We start from the raw sequence: 18,048 nt of genomic DNA, 5'->3' as shown, positions 1-18,048 counted from the left end.
ATAAAATTTATTTATTATAAAAAAAAATCAATTAATTAGGTTTTAACTAGTTTATAGGTACACACTACATTGCAAATCAAATTTAAAAAATCAAGGTTGTAGGGAATTATTTGATACTCCAATGAATAAATCTTGAAACCTCCCAATTCGATTCCTTGTTTAGTTTATGTTTAAAATTAAATCACGTGGAAGTTGTTTTAATATCACCTAGTCGACTTGGTTAGTCCAAAAACAACCCAACCGATCGATAAAAAAAATTAAGGATAAAATTAAAAAAAAAGAAGATAAATTAACAAAAAAAACCTCTTGGCCTTTCTTGGCTATTCTATTTTTTAAATTAAACATTGTGAAAGTTGTCTTAACATCATTTACTCGACTTGATCGATTTAAAAACCACTCGAATGTCTGGTAAAGAAAGTTTTAGAAAGAAATTGACAAAAAATAATAAAATTGACAGAAAAAACCTATTAACTCAACTTTTTATCTAACTCGAGTTTAAAACTAGATTAAATAGTAGTTTTTTATTGTGATTTAGTCGATGTGACAGGGTTAAATACAATTCATATAACTATTAAAAAAATTAAGAATAAAATTGAAAGAAAAGTGATATTTTTAAAAAGAGAGAGAGATAGAAAGAGGAATGGAAAGGGAAAAAAGTAAACGGTTTCGCTACTAATACTAATCTCTCTCTCTCTCTCTCTCATATATATATATATATATATATAATTGAAAAGGGTTTGTTTTGTTTTAATTTTTTGAATTCAAATATTACAAGTAGTATGTAGAACGAAATTTATTTTCTTAAATATATCAGACCAATATTTAAAACAGCATATCCTTCAAATTATTTTTTAAAAATAATCTTAATTGATTCATAAATTATTCTAAAAACATTTGTTATTATTGAATTACATATACACACGTACGCACGCGTTTGAGTGCGTGTGATCATGATAGCTTTTGTATTACTAGTATTTTTTGCTATACTCTTATCATTCAGAAATTATCTTGGGTGGTTGTTTCGAATAGACAGAGCGCTGTCAATTATTTAATGCTTAATCCATGATTACTCATGGAAAAATAAGAGAAAAACTCTCTCTCTCTCTTTTTTGGTCGAATTTTCAATTTTACCACACATATTGGACTAGAATAAATTCTTCTCTCTCTCAAAATGTTCTGATATATCACAGCCATAAAAGAGCGCAACTCTACACATCAGCCATGACAACAACAACTCCATTCCCATAGCCATATGAACCACCAGTATCCCTCTCAAAAACACACGAAAGTCGTCTGCAGAATCTATTCAAAGAAAAAGATAACTCACTTTTTTTCAAGTTCATATCCTACAAGAAAACTTTCTCAAAATGAGTCATCAGTGCGTTCCCAGCTGGGAAGTTGATGACAATCGCACCACAGCTCCCAAACTCTCCCTTCGCTTCCACTCCAATTCCAGCGCACCAGACATGCCCATGTACTGATCTCTCCTTCTCGTAGATGCATATAAGATTGCCAGATCATGTCAATATATATCTATATGCGTGTCTGTGTGTGTTGAAAGATATGTATAGTGATGATATAGGGTGTTTCCTGGTGCAGGTTAGACTACGAAGTAGCAGAGCTAACATGGGAGAACGGCCAGATAGCCATGCACGGCCTAGGACCACCGCGCGTGCCAGCCAAACCAATAGCCTCCACTTCACCCTCTAAGTACACATGGGACAAGCCACGCGCCAGTGGCACCCTTGAATCCATTGTCAATCAAGCTACATGTGTCCCCCAATGCAATAAAGCAACTTTTGACAACAGTACTGGTTCGGACCATGACCTCATCCCATGGTTTAACCACCATAAGGCCTCAGCCTCCGCCACAATGACCATGGACGCTTTAGTTCCTTGCTCGAACCGGTCTGATCAAGGCCGGACCACGCACGTGATAGACTCCGGCCCAGCGGGATTAGGCACGTGTGTGGTGGGTTGCTCCACTCGTGTGGGGTCTTGCAGTGCCCCAGCTGCCACGCAAGACGAAGATGGTCTCCTCACTGGGAAACGTGCGAGGGTGGCGCGTGTCCCAGTACCACCAGAGTGGAGCAGAGACCAAAGCGTCAACCATAGTGCCACTTTTGGCAAGAAGGATAGCCAGCAGATGACGGTGGACAGTTGCGAGAGAGAGTTCGGTGTTGGGTTTACCTCCACTTCTTTTGGGTCGCAAGAAAACACCAGCTCAGGCACCAACCCATGTACTAAGACCCTTACTGCTGACGAGAATGACTCAGTTTGTCACAGCAGACCACAGGCAAGTTAATTTATTTTGGATATTATGTTTTATCAATTTATAGTATCGGAGTAGTTTTGTTTTTTGTTATTATTTTAATTCTTTGGGTTTGTTATTGGTTTTAAAAGAGGGAGGCAGGCAAGGAAGATGACAAGAAGAAAGGAAATGGGAAGTCCTCAGTTTCCACCAAAAGAAGCAGGGCTGCTGCTATCCATAACCAATCTGAACGAGTATGTTCCCTCTCCTGGAAAATGTCTTACAGCACGAAATAAATTAATAGAATATTAAAAGAAGTTTGTTTCGCTTTAAGTTAATGATAGGTTCCATAATTGGAGAAAATCATGGTGTTGGAATAGAAGATTTGACTGAACAAATAATTGGATTAACACAGGAGATCTCATGAGAATTTAATTATTAAGTGTTTACGACTTTAAAGCTTTATAATAAGGCTTCAGTTTAAATCAAGTCCTTCTGTGGACTTTTTGCAATTGACCCATCAGAGGTCTTTTTTTTATTATTATTATTAAAATCACTTAAATATCTAATTACAATTCAACCTTTTTAACGCTATATATATAGATTTCAAGTATCATATTATGCACCATCATTGCTGGTACCGAATCCTTTTGTTTTTTGTTCATGTTGCTCTCGATTTTATTGGCAGAAAAGGAGAGATAAGATAAACCAGAGAATGAAGACACTACAGAAATTGGTCCCCAGTTCCAGTAAGGTACGAAAAGTTTCTTCGGTAACTTTTCAGTGTATTACAAAGAAGCTCTTTAAATTTTACCCATGCGCGTTTATGGCACTTCACCATTACATATTGTACACCTACCAATCTTGTTTAATAATTAACATGCATCCTCTCGTCAAAAGTGGAAATAGTCACCAATTATTGTGGTCCGTCTTAGGTTTTTTTTTTTTAAAAAAAAACAATTATGGTAAGATTATTTCCCAGCCAAGGCAGTATCATACACCGAGACCAAGTTACTTCTAGATTATTGCAAAACAAGAGGGTTAAGATCGGATTACTTCCTGAGAAAAAGAAAAAATTTATATAATTGCTAGGCCTCTAGTATGGCATGTTTTATGATCGCATTTATGCAAGCACAGTTCTCTCTCGAACTGGCAAGGTTTACTCACCATTTGAGTCATGATATTGAATTCCATGGGAAACTACTTGCCAGTCAAAACCGTGGGATCGATGGAATTCAAAGAATCCATCCTCCGAATTCAGGTTTTTTATACTTTTTTTTTAGCAATTGTTTGTGGAGCTCATAATGTCTTTTGCTGTAATCAAATATATGTTGGTGTTGTTTTTCTTTTGTTATGCACTTTCTTTCTTTATTTTTTTTCCGTATTGCTGTGAACTTTTCCTTGAATAATGGAATTTCCTCTTCACCTTTATGTTGAAGCAATAAATCAATCATATCACAGTTTTTCTCATCATTTAATTAGGCAAATTAATGATTGGCACCGTAGTTTTTGTGAGTTTTAATCCTGCCAAACTGCAAAAAAAAAAAAATAATAATCATCCTGATCATTCCATTTATGTAGGTGTTTCCATGTAAAGAATGGTTACTCCATGAAAATATATCAAAAAAAGAAGAAGCTACACACTAACTCTTTTAACTCTTTAAGGCCCATCTCAAGGTGGTCCGTGCTGAAATTCCCAACTAGTTACTTCAAAGTATATATGATAAGCAAAAGGAAAAAGAAAAAGAACCCCAGTAAAGTGGCTACTATCACAAAAGTAGTTCCTACTTTGCTATCATATATTCTAAAGAGCTAGCCTCACATATCCTTGAGCATAGTCATAGCTACCTTTGTGATCTTGGATCTGGTTTGGAAATGTCAATATCCTTCATAAAAATCATGGTCACTTGGTATAGAGTGTCGGCATCGCATTTCAAACTTTTAGGTGCTCTAGTTATTCCCACTATAGGGGACAACTTGGTGACGGAAAAGCCTGCCCGTGTTGCTACTCAATAATGCGAGCTTGCTTCAGATTTTTTTAAAAAAAAACCGAAAATCTCACGTTCAAGACGTAACTAAGAATTATTACTAGCCATAAGTTCGAAGGTTCAGGTCTTGTCTTTATGGATCCATCTAATAATGTGTTTCTACATTAGATTCATGTCGTGTAATGCAGCTGCAGTAATAGCTTCAATAATAAATAATCAGAACAGACAAACACGTCATGATGGTATAAATTAATGTGGTCCATCTCATCCTTTTTTGCATTCAAATGGCTTAGAGTATCTTGGGACAGATCAAGTGATCCTAGTCCACATACCCAAATCGACATGGGGACAGCATGACAGAAGGTTGTTTGGTACGAAGAAAACTACCTGCTATACCACATAAATCCTTCTGCTTATGCATGCCCTGATGCCTGCCCTTGTGTTTATGCATGATTTCAATTAAAATCCTTGCACGAGATGATTTCTTTAAATGAAAGAAAACATTATTGATTGGTATATATACTATCAGCTATGATTCCTTGATATATGTTCTCTTTGTTTGTATTAGACGGACAAAGCCTCAATGCTTGATGAAGTGATCGAATATTTGAAACAATTGCAAGCACAAGTACAAATGATGAGCAGAATGAATATGCAACCAATGATGCTGCCACTGGCTTTGCAACAGCAACTCCAAATGTCAATGATGGCCCCAATGAGCATCGGAATGGCCGGCATGGGAATGGGAATGGGTGTCATGGACATGAACACAATTGCAGCTCGTTCCAACATGACAGGAATTCCTCCAGCACTTCACCCCACCGCTTTCATTCCTCTGACTACATGGGATGGCTCAAGTGGTCATGACCGGTTACAAACCACGGCCGCAGACCCAATGTCTGCGTTCCTTGCCTGCCAAACACAGGTAATTATAAGCAGCATAAACTCTTGAGTCGGACGGCTTTGCAATCTCATATTGAAGAATTCTACAAGTGCTATTTGGATTTAATTTTAAGATTATTATGCCTTCAGACATCTCTCATTGTAAGCGTGGAATTGGGACAGAGCAGGATATATGATATCCCATGATTTCGAACTCAATGTACTGACTAAACCTTTTTGATGCAGCCAATGACAATGGATGCGTACAGCAGGATGGCTGCCATGTACCAGCAGCTACATCAACAACCTCCTGCTTCTAATTCTAAGGGCTAATTAAGGTTGTATATGCGCTCACTCATGGCTTTTTTAGAAAAAATCTTTGCCGGCCACAGACAAAAAGCAAAAAGGTCTGCTCATGGATGTGATTGTATTTTTGCTAGCAATGGTATATAGATGTACGAGGCAGATGTTATTATTTAAGCTGCACAGATTAGCCAGGAAGCAAGGCTGATGCTCCCTAATTAATTATTTTCCTTTTTTTTTCTTCTAAGTTTTCATTTATTGATTTCCAACTTAAAATTTGTAATACTTTTGGATTTCTGATCTACCTTGCAAGGACAAGGCGTAATGATTTACCACTTTGTGCATACTATTTTTGGGATTCTCTACATTAACCAGTCTAAATTAAGAAGGAATTCAAATTCGTTATTAACCATGTGTAGAACATATATTTCCATTTATCCAGACTACCCCAAGGCTGTCAAACAAATCAGAGAATTATCATGCTTTATGGTATATAAATTTAAGCACCATTTCGATCTGGAGTGCAAACAAATAGTGTTTAATTTGTATATAGGCTTTTGGTGAATATTCTAGGTACCCTCTTTAAAAAGAAATTACTGCATCTAGCTTTAAGAATCCAAGCCCTAACCTTTTACAGTTAACTGTTCAGGGTCAAATCCATAGTTATTAAATTAGGCCTTGTCTAGTATGTTGATATGGAAACTGGATCGAGTTTATTTTGAACCATTTTAAATATTAATTATGTCAAACTTGAGCAATCGGCCAACTTTAAGAATCCAAGCTCTAACCTTTCCCAGTTAACTATTCAAGGTCAAATCCTTAGTTATTAAACTAGGCCTCGTCTAGTATGTTGATATGGATATTGGATCAAGTTTTATTTTTAACCATTTTAAATTTTGACTGTTTTAAACTTGAGAGCAATCGATGCATTAATTCAACCAAACTCAGGTAAGTCCTGATAAGGTTAAATTCATGAAATTTATTTTTGTCTAAAAGGTGGTTTCATATTTTTTTTTTTTAATTTTTAACCCGGTGATCCATAAATTGACCAGAGTCCGGTACTTGATTTCAGAAAACTATATATATATAAAGTCAGATCCCCTTATCTCATTATTAGGGTTGTGCAATGTTTTCATTGAGGTTTCACACTAGGGGAATTGTTGCACTATTTGATTTGCTGAGAAATATATATATATATATATATATATATATCCCCACCGTCGAATAGATGTTTTGTCAGGTTATATTTATCGATCTCTAAGAGGAGAAAGGAAAAAAAAAAACTCATGGTAAGTTAACAAATAAATTTTGAGTTGTGACAAAACTAAATGTTATACCTAGTGCAAGATGTCTGATAAAAAAAAATCTAGAACCGAAATGGAAGAGCAAATTTTGGGTTGTTAGCACAAAAAATTATAAATTTTAATGAAATAGTACAATTTGATATTTTTGTTATTCCAAAATATGATATATAAAGAAATCACAATTATAAAACACGATATTAAATAAATATCGCATTTCAGAACTATAATATCTAAAAAAAATCATAATTAAAAATTACATGATCAAGTAAATGTTATATTTTAAAATCGCTTCTTCTTATCATGTTTTGAAACCACGATGCCTAGTTAATGAAATGGCTAATAACCAAATTGTTATAGGATTTACGGTGAGTTACATCCTGTTTTCATGTAGTATGAATTTAGAATGAATTCCATAATAAATTACACCCATTTATAACACACACAATACAAAGTTTTCATTACATACATATCCATTTTATAAGAGACTTCTTTTCATTGCTTGTAGGATTAGGAAGTGGCTGCAGCAATTGCGATAGTGGCGGCGGTGGCAAACAACAATTGTTTGCGAGAGTTTTTATTGTTTTGAGGACAACACTTATTTGTGAGTTTTTTTAGAGAGAGAGGGGTTGTCCGCACATAAGCATGAAGAGAGGGGGTGGGGTTGTGTGTGTATTCTGTGATGCAAGGAAAAAGATAAATTTTATGATATATCATGATTCTAAATCTTGATATGTTAAGTTGTCATTATTTTAAATTGAAAATTGATGTTATCGTGGTTAGAAATATCAATATTTATTAAATAGCAGGATTCAAAATAGTAAACATTATAATTTTACCAATATTATTCCACCCAAATTTTTTAAACTATATTATTCCACCCAAATTTTTGTTTTGCCGTGCTAATTTAAAAAAAAAAAAAAAAACAATGGAAGAGGCAGTAACTTTAACACAAGAAAGGGGGCAGCGCTTGTAAATGAAACCTGTCGTCATCAGGATAAAAATTCTCCTCCACTTATTTGACCAATTAATCATTAATTTTGACAGTGTCCTGCACGTTGTTGCTACAGAGAGACACCTAACATGAAGTGTTTGCAAAAAGACGAACATATAAATGATTGGATGCTCGCTTGTCAACTCTACAAGCTGGTCTAATAACTCAAATCATCACGCAAAATAATACTTTTGAATCCTTCGTGGCCTTCCAGGCCTTTTCATAAGAAAAGCCAATTTCCAAAGCACCTTCTTGCTCAGTTTTGATTAAAGTTCAATTTACAAGTTACAATGCCAATCAACATGCATGGCCGGATCAGAATTATTGTAAGGTTCAATATCATATGTTCCCGGTTATATGATTAATTAGTATATCATTTGATCTTGTCCTGATTAGATGTTCAATATCATACGTTTGCGATTATTGTAAGATCTTAAACTGTACCCTCACCTTATATTATATGTTTTTTTTAACCTGAGTAGTTCGTCATGTTAGGTCTAAGTGACAAAGAAAGGTCAAATTTTAGTTATTTTTAAACTTTACAACATGCTGAGTTGACGAATTGTTTCGTGGAGCACATGCATATCTGCTCAAGTCTTAACACATGCAAATAAAGAAGGTCATATGTAATCATCTAGGTGGTGGCCCAGTGATAAGAGTTTGGGATCAAGAGGTTTGTTCTCTCTGTGGTCTCAGGTTCGAGTCTTGTGGTTGCTCATATGATGGTCACTGGAGGCTTACATGATCATTAACTTCAAGGTCCGTGGGATTAGTCGAGATATGCATAAGTTAGCCTGGACACCCACGTGAAAAAAAAAAAAAAAAGTCATATGTAAGTAATTATGTAGAGCTATATAGGCCATCTTCTGTACATGCATATTAATGAGACCAAGGAGAGTCCGGCCTAGCTTCAAATGCTTATCTGCTATGACAAGACTTGCGTGCAAGAGGCACCACAATTGCTTCCGTTTGTATCAGTAAAAGATGCACAGAAGTATCCTAATTCCGTGGATCCTGCTAGGTGGATCGATGTAATAGACTGCCTTTTTGCATCTTTCCTTTCCTTTATTGCTTTTCTTGACATGGGTCCCCAGTCGACAATAGGCTAATCTTTTTATGTAATTCAGTGTTTGGATGTGAACGTGGTGGTTATCCACTTGTGTGATTTTTGCTTAACAATACTTAGATATGAGAAGAACTAATGATTATGCAAGGGACGCTTGGACTTTGAGATCACCACATGCTTCATGTTGAAAATCTAACCCTTTCGGTTTCTGCCTCCTGGAAAATTTTGTCTTTTAGGCTACTTTCACTTTCATGACACTACGTTACGTTTTATCAGAGATCTGTTTCTCCTTTTAAATTATTGCTAAGCCTAGTAGATAATTTATTAGCCTAACTGCTCCAAAAACATATTCACTTCACTGCTTAGATCTAATATTTTTCTGTTAGTATTTATATTCATATTCAGTCAATGTTTATATTATGGGCAAAAACAGTTTGTTGGAAAAACTTTCATTGATAATTTTATCATCTAGTAGTAAATTTATTGGTAATAAATATATTAATAAATTTAAAGACGAACAAAGCATGTCAAAAAAAATTATTTGCTTCATTTCGTCGGTATCTTCATCGGTAAATTTAATATATCACTAACAGGAAAACCTTGTGTAATGCCATCAGTGTTTTTATTTGTCCGTCAGTATATATATCATATCACCAACGAATATCACCTATATATAATTTCATCGTTGAGTTAACAATAACAATGATATATGCAGTACTTCCTTTTCAACTCTCTATGCAATATACCAACGGAGATGTTTAGTCTATAACTCCGTCAATAATATTTTAAAAATATTTTGTAAAAAAATATTGAATAGAAGTAGAAAAATGATTAAAATAAATTAAAAATCAAATATTTACTACAAATTTAAACATTTATACATTCAAACACAATAAATCTAAAATAGAGGTGACGCTGAAAGAGGAGGAGGTTCGTCGTAGTCGGGACTGTGACGCCATTTATGGGGTGCACATGTACCATCCATTTGTGATCTCATCTCCAATACCAATCGGCAAAGTTCTTCATAATTATCAATGAGTCGTTCAAATTTTTCATTAAGATGTGTCGTCCGAGCCTTTACTCGTTGGTCTAACATCATCGTAAACTCTGGAGTTTGAGTGCTCGGAATCGATTGTGAGCATCCAACGATTGAAACACTACGAGTCGTCTGTAAGTTCTCGGTTGTAGTGTTCAAGAGTTTGTACACTCGATTTCTATCAGGTCCACCTGACGATCCTGCCTCCAACGACAAATCCAGATCGAGATCCAAATGGGTCGAAAAATTGTCCTCGTATCTCTCATTCAACCGACTATTATATATATCCTGGAAAGAAAAATAAATTCATTAAATTCAATGAAATGACAACTTAAGATAAAAATGGTTGAAAACCAACATAACACAAAGTGCTAAGTTCGGTTATCCATGAACTGTTGCACCCCGTTTTAATGGTCATCACTCCGCGCATGAGTTTCAACAAAAAGCTCTATCGGGCTTGGCTCGCGTCCAAGAACCGTAGCTTGCAAGATAAACACACACACACAAAGATAATAAAAAAAGTGAAATATATATATATATATATATATATGGATGTAATAAAAAAAATCATACCTTTCGTTTCGTGTGCGAAACAAACAAAATGGAGTCATTGGTATGCGCGGTAACGAAATCGTAAACACACCATTTTTATTTTCAGCACCGAATTGTGATAAAAAAAATTTATTAATGAAGATCATTGTAATATACTAATTAAAAAATTCTATCGATATTTTTATTTTTATTTATTAATTTTTTAATAGTGTTTTCAGATATAAGCTAAATGACAGTAGCTCGAGTCCCAAACTGTTTCAAAAACAAATCTTTTAATTTTCTGTCCTGCCCCTTTAGACGGTGTAGGATTAAAAGAAAAATATTCATGACAGACTAACAGTGGCCAGAAGAAAAAGATTTATTGGAAGTGACATAATCTGTATCACTAGCTATATCATAACAGGCTAGCTTTCTACAAAAAGTTTAAAGAAAAACTTATTGGCCTAGATGTTGAACCGCGTCAAATGATCTCCACACACACACATGATCGAAAAACATGTCAGTGTTTACTGCAGCAAATTTTATTCTGCATTTTCTCCTAAATTATTATAGATTGAAATAGTTAATTTTTTAAAAAAAATTAATTTGATTCTCAATTTTTTTTCTGTATAATTAAGCCTTTCTGAACCAAAATTTACACCCAATTATATATTTTTTTGGGAGGAAGAGTTGGATTGAAAGTCAAAAGATCAAAATGAAAATTAGGGGTAAAACAAATGATGGATTTGAATTTCATATTTATTTTTGTTGTGAAAAAACTATGATAATTATTGATGAATATCGGAATAGAAAAGAATTTAGAAAAAACACAAAATTTAACATGGTTTGATAATGTGTCTATGTCCATAAAAGCGAGGAGCTTTTAATTTTCACTATGTCCATATAAAGTTGCATGGTATATATTTATAGTAGACCTTAAGTCGCTCAAGGAATCCTAGCCGCCCAATAAGTATTAATAATTTTTCATAATACCCATTTACCGTACCGCGAGAGCGCTATCTTGAATCTTTGTGAATCAAACTATGTTTTTACTGATTGTGTGAGTTGCTTTTGAATCCATCAAGTCGATCAAGTGATATCGGGTTAACTTTCACACGTCTTAATTTTTTTACTAGAAAAATGATAATAATGCCTAGATTTTTTTATATTAAAAAAAAATTGATTCGACCCGCGGTTGTTGTGTAAGCCATCAATCTAATTAACCCAAAAACTAAAAGATAAGGGGTTTTATTTTATCACTGCTCACAGAGAACTATTCATTAGAATATTAGAATAGTGTTTTTTTCTCAATCAATACTTGTTTTTAGTCTTTTAATATTAAATTTATTTTTTTAGTCCTTTAAAATTAATAGCTAGTTGTCTTTGTTTTTTCATCCGTGTTAAAAAAAAATGATAGTGGTGATAATAATTTATGGCTTGGACTAATTGCCCAAATTCATGTAATAGTTTCTTCTTTTATGTGAGTTATTTATTTATTTATTTATTTCCCTAGAGATAAACTTTTGATGGGCCTATCGCAGACCGGAATACAATTCGGTGGGCCTTTGAATTGTAAAAGTAGGAGCTGAAAGCTTACTAACTTCTACGACCAAAAGTGAACCAGATATTACACTATGAGCAACTCCAAGTGGTGATAAATGTGGAAAGTCCAAAATAAATAAATACAAAAATTATTTTGGATTTTCAATGTTTGTTTTATATGTTTAAAGTAGAGTGACAAATAAAATGTCAAAATATTTTTTCTCTTTTAAAAATATTATTTTTATCTCTCTCTCAAAAAAGTTGAAACCAACAAAGTGAATCCAATAAAAAAATAAATTAATTAAATATAACCATGTGAAAAAAATGAATCAAATTCCTTGAAAAAAAAAATACTTATTTCTCTAACTATAATACAATTAACTTTTTAAAATGTTTTTTTATATAGTAAAAAAAATCATATTTATACTATTTAAAAAGCTATTTTATCAATTTAAAATGCCAAAGGAGATGCTGGGCTCGTAGCTGCATTGAGTCAGGAGCAGAACATTAAGCTGGAGGTGTTATGGTTGGGTCTAGCTGTAGCTTCAACACCCTCGGCTACCAGACAGCCATGTTCAGGGGTGCTGGTGGTGCCAGGACCGCGACCATGGAAGTGATAGTGTTGGGGGAGGTTGTGGTGGCAAGGTGATTATAATAGAATGGTGTTGATAGTAGAGTGGTGGTGAAAGCGGCGAAAGTGGTGTTGGCACTGGAGGTCATGGTGGCGAGGTGTTATATATTTTACGTGAATCAATATTTCTATAAAACATTTTATAAGAAATAAGATATTTTATGTAAAACAAACACCCCTAAAACTCGATGCTATTGAAATTCACCCATAATCATTCCATCTTTTCAAGATAATACTCTATATGAGCAGTTTACTTATCGAGACATGTCATGATATTTGAATCTAAAGTTGTTAAAGTCTAGCTTCAAGCTCCGGTTATGAATTAAAAGAATTAACTTGATTAATTAAAATAAAATCATTTTAATTTATTTTAAAGTTGTTTCGGAGAATTTTTTTTTTAAAAAAAAAGTAAAATCAAATTTTAATCAAGTTAATTATATTATAAATTGTGGATTTACCAGCTAAATTATTCACTTTAAACCACGTCAACTTTGTATTATTATTTTTTTATATATATATAAAAAAAAACCGACTGGGGAAGTGAGTCCCTGATCAACTTACCGAGGTGGGCATGATGGAGTCTGGACACTTAAGAAGCTACTGCCCTCTCTTAAATATCAGATCATACCTCCAAAGGTATTTCAAAATACATCGAGTGGTTGGTATCGTGTCAAATCATCAACTCAACTACAAGCCTCGAGCTACAGTTGTTCTTGGTGAGGCATCAATTCACGGTTAATGCAAATAAAATAGTTATTTAACCGTGTTTCACGTGTATTGTGAATTGTTTTTTAAAAAAATCAGATATACAAGTTATATAGATGTGTTTTTTTTATATAAAAAAATTTAAAATGTAAATTGAAAAATCTATGAAAATATCTAATTAAATAAATTCATAATCATCTATATAAATAAATAAATAAAAAATTATCAACAATAACAAGAAGAGAAATTAAAAAAATTAAAAAATAAATATGGATCAAGATATTCAATCATATAAAATGAAATATTTACCCGATTGTATTTACTTAACCTAAAAATTTAAATCAATAAAAGATAAATGAAATAGAAACACAAATGAAACTGATTAAATAAATCCACACCCTACAAAAATATTATGGAAGGCCGAATATATAAGAAATATTATTTTTAAATAAATATTTCTTATTTTGAAAAATAAATTTAATTTGTACAAAACAAAAAAAAATTATAGATGAATTAGAATAATATCTTCAAAAATCAAACATAAATAAAACAATTTTTTTAAAAAAAACTTTTATCCAAAAAAAATATGCAAAACCCGTGATCTAAGTCATAAGATTAAGATAAATCTATAGAAAAAGAATCAAAGATAATCACAAAAGAAATATGCAAAAAAAAAAAAAAAAATTGTTAAAGGATAAGATCGTAAAAGAAAATGAGCAAAAAAAAGTGACTAACAACATTAATTTTTCAAACTCGTGATCTGAGTCATTTCATCGAAAGCGTTACAAATGAAAAAAAAATAAAGTTGAATCCTTAACAAATTAAATGTCAAAACAAAACCATGAAAAAAAAATCAATTACATAAAAGAATCTCGAAAAAAATCTTAATCAAAAGAATAAGAATCAAAATTTAAAAAAAAAAGAAATTGTAATTGAATGACTAAATTGAAAACAAACAAAACTTTTATTAAAAGAATAAGAATGAAATAAAAAATCAAAAGAAGGAGGATTGAAATTGAAAAAACAAAAATAAAGAACTTTGATTGAAAGATGAAATTAAAAGCTAATAAAACTTTAACAAAAGGGCTTAACAAATAAATTAAAAATCAAAAGAATAAGAACCAAATTAAAAAAGTGAGAAATTATAATTGAAAGACTAAATTGAAAATAAACAAATTTTTTATAAAAGGGATAAAAATAAAATAAAAAATCAAAAGAAATGAGATTGAAATTGAAAAGGCAAAAACAAAAAGGACACTTGTGTACTTTATCTGGATGGAGAGAGAAAAGAAGAAAAGAAAAGGCAACCATAGACCACAATTTAACCACCATACGATGCCACGTACCATATTATGAGGAAGAAAACACGACAACGCTTCAAAATACAAATGAAATGATATATTTGGGCATCAGGTGGTGTCGCATGAGCCGCCCAAATGACACAGACATCACCCACTCCCTAGCAAGTAATGAGTTCGCGCAACTAGTTTTTTTAAATAAAAAAATAAATATGAAAATAGTAAAACATCCCATGCCCCTGATAATTACTAAAAATTCATGCTGCATTTAGTTTTTCCATTTTATAAAAAAATAATAATAATGTTTTTTCTTTGTTATAATATCATTCATGCGCATCAACTCACCCCAAATGATATTTTGTATCTGTTTTACATGGTGAGGAGTTCTTCCTCGTGACCAATGAGACGAGAAGAGACTGATGAATAAATAATATAAATGTTACCTTTCATATTTCAAGTAAAATAAATTTTTCATATTTTTTTCCCAATGTAAATAATTTTTATTAATAGAATTATTTAAAAAGAAACTAAAAAAACAAAGAAATTAATATGCATTTAACTAGATTTAAAGAATGAAATAAATATCGATCTACGAAACTAAAGCCCAGATAGTAAATCTAAAAGAAAATATTTTATGATATTAATGAACGGTAAGATATTTTGTGGATTGTGGATGATATGAGTCTGGGCCCAAAAACACAAGCTGGCCCAGATAGATATTCAGCCCTCTCAATTAAAACTGTTTTTCTATTGGGCCTATCAAAGTTTTTTAGCGGGCCAGACAGCCTATTTGTATTTGGGTGGTATATTTTTTTGGTGTACCTTCCTCTAAATTAAATGCACATATCTGACTACTCTCCACTGTCCATTATCAAAGAAATTAAAATCTCTCTATTGTCCAATAAGCACTTGTCGATTCTTTGGAGAAAAAAATCGAGGAAAAATGGAAAAGATTAGAGGGAAAAAAATGGCAACAAACTCACCCTGATAATATGTTTTTTATTTTGTTTTACACCCAGTGCCTATTTATGTATTGAATTTTTTTTTATCTTTTAATCGATGTGCTGATATCAAAAATAAATTTTAAAAAATAAAAAAATATTACTTTGATGCATTTCCAAGCGTAAATTTTTTTTTAAAAGGATTTTCGCTTAAAAGTATATTAAAATAATTTTTTTTTATTTTGTATATCAGCATATTAAAATTATTAAAAAATATTAAAAAAATATCAATTTAATAGTTTTTTCAAATCTCTCCTAAAAACAAACAATACCCTAAATACATAGGGAATCGAATTGAAAATAAACTATTTATTCCGAAACTAACATTTTATTATTTATAACCTATCAGGAGATTACCTTGTTGAAGTTGTTATAAAAACTTGTATGAAATAACTATTAAAACTCAGGAATTATTTTGAACTTCGGAGGGGGCTGTGGCTCCGCCTGCACCTTTATGAATTCTGCCCCTTGCTGAAAGAAGAACAAGCTCTCTAAAGTTTAACTCTCTCAATTCTTGGGCGTCTGCACTAATAGTACGTAATAAAATGTAGACTGGCGGATGCGTAGTGTAACTGTGACTACACGATTCACTTAATCTAGCATTCCATGTAATTGGAAGTGTGAATTGGATCTGCAGATGCATAAATTGACCCGTTTATTCGTTGCATATAAGATCTCAAAGTGGCATGAAATGATGGAATCACCTAGCATGAATATGTCCGCCCATATAATGATCAATAAAGAACAGAGGTGTAACAGGAAATAGATGCAGAGAAGAATTATGATTGAGTTGAAGATGTTGTATTTTGTTATATAACAACGTCAGATACAAGGATAGTTTGAACAGAGGCAGTATCGACAAGTGACTTCTATTCTGCTCCTGTACTTTTAGCAACTGTGTATTGTTGCTTACAGTGCCAAGAGATAAGGTTTTTGCCCGTGAAAGCACAATAGGCACCCACTGATCATTGATCATCGTGATAAGTCGCCCAATCAGAATCGAAAAATGCTTGAAGATTGCATGATGAAGATGGCTGAAGATACAAACCAGTTGAGATGGTATGCTTTAGATACCATAATATCCTCTCAACAGCCTGCCAGTGAGTGTCCAAAGGATTGTGCATGAACTTGCTGACTTTGTGAACAGAGAAAGAAAGGTCAGGTCTTGTGAAGGACAAGTACTGTAAGCTGCCAACATGTCTGTACATATATGGATCAGAATAGGTAACCCCATCAGTCGCGGACAATTTGCAAGTGGTGGGCATAGGACTTCTGCAAGGTTTTGCTACAGCCATATTCATTGTATAAAGAACGAATTCTGTACAGTCGACCATCATTGCTCCGTAACACCTCGATGCCCATAAAATAACTGATATTGCCAAGGTCTTTGACAACGAATTCTGAAGGCAAATCCCGAATAAAATGATGTATGACGGAGGCAGAAGAACCGGTTTCGAGGATATCGTCAACATAGATAAGAAGCACAGTAAGAACACCATCCTTTCTCCTAATAAATAGTGAATTATCAGCTTTGCTATCAGTAAAACCAAAATCATGTAATTTGTTACTCAGACAAGAGAACCAGGCCCGTGGAGCCTGCTTGAGACCATACAAAAATTTATGTAATCTGCAAAGATGATGAGAGTATTGAGGGAGAACAAAGCCCTACGGTTGAGACATGTATACTACCTCCTCCAACCTGCCATGTAGGAAAGAATCTGTATATCTATTTGCTTAATTGACCTTTGCATTGAAACGAAACGTGTTTGACCTCGTCTTAATTTAATAACACGAGCAATTCGACCAAACCCAGATTCCAAACTCTAGGGTTTAAGTGTAAAAAAAGATCTGGTAGAAAAAATAAAATAAAATCAAAGATAAAACCCAAATTGACAATAAATAAAACAAAGGAAAATCAAGCAAAATAATAATAATAAAATCAGAGAGGTTTAATGACGAGGCTCAAATTAGATGTATTTTCAATCTGACAGGAAAAGAAAATCCCTTATTGGCTGCAACTATGAGTAATATGCAAAATGATAGAAAATTCCCTCAATTTCACGGCAATCCTACAAAATTGCCTTGCCAATGTGGAAAGTTGTTCCTCTTCTTGTCGGATATTTCCACAATGAAGATATTAATGAGATGTTTTAAATTGTGGTATAAGATATTTTTTAAAATAATATTTTATTTAAAATTATATAAGATAAGTTTATTTTATTCAATTATATAATAATAATAAAAAACAATCACAAGTAACAAACCAAAGTTTTAAATATAAATCATGATGAAGTACACCAAAAAACACGTGACAATATTTTGAAAATATTTTTATAACCTCAATTATAACAAAGTAAAAGTTAAATAGAATTTAATAAAATAACATCAAAAATATATTTTTATTAATCCAATAAAATAAAAAAATATATATTAATAAAAACAATGTCAAGCTAGAACCTTCCATTTTAAAATAAAATACTTAAAAAACAACTTGAGTTAACTTGGGTTAATCCATCAAA

The 18,048-nt window shown here is 32.7% G+C and overlaps 1 protein-coding gene across 1 annotated transcript; it reads left to right on the top strand.

The window, feature by feature from the left end:
* The first annotated feature begins 1,124 nt into the window (after nucleotides 1-1,124).
* LOC7497350 (transcription factor UNE10) lies at nucleotides 1,125-5,773 on the top strand. Its single transcript, XM_002320675.4, has 6 exons — nucleotides 1,125-1,474; nucleotides 1,600-2,296; nucleotides 2,404-2,505; nucleotides 2,940-3,005; nucleotides 4,808-5,164; nucleotides 5,368-5,773. Exons 1-6 carry the CDS (start codon nucleotides 1,368-1,370, stop codon nucleotides 5,452-5,454), a joined length of 1,416 nt encoding a protein of 471 aa, XP_002320711.2. The 5' UTR covers nucleotides 1,125-1,367; the 3' UTR covers nucleotides 5,455-5,773.
* The last annotated feature ends 12,275 nt before the right edge of the window (nucleotides 5,774-18,048 follow it).

The sequence above is a fragment of the Populus trichocarpa genome, chromosome 14 (assembly GCF_000002775.5).
Source record: "Populus trichocarpa isolate Nisqually-1 chromosome 14, P.trichocarpa_v4.1, whole genome shotgun sequence".
NCBI lineage: Eukaryota > Viridiplantae > Streptophyta > Magnoliopsida > Malpighiales > Salicaceae > Populus > Populus trichocarpa.
Note: the sequence above shows the minus strand (reverse complement) of the source record. Positions and strands in the feature narration are given on the sequence as shown.

Coding starts and splice junctions, on each gene's coding strand:
- LOC7497350 (XM_002320675.4), top strand. CDS start 1,368: ATGAGTCATCAGTGCGTTCCCAGCTGGGAAGTTGATGACAATCGCACC. Junction 1,475..1,599: donor AGCGCACCAGACATGCCCAT/GTACTGATCTCT, acceptor TTCCTGGTGCAG/GTTAGACTACGAAGTAGCAG. Junction 5,165..5,367: donor TCCTTGCCTGCCAAACACAG/GTAATTATAAGC, acceptor TTTTTGATGCAG/CCAATGACAATGGATGCGTA.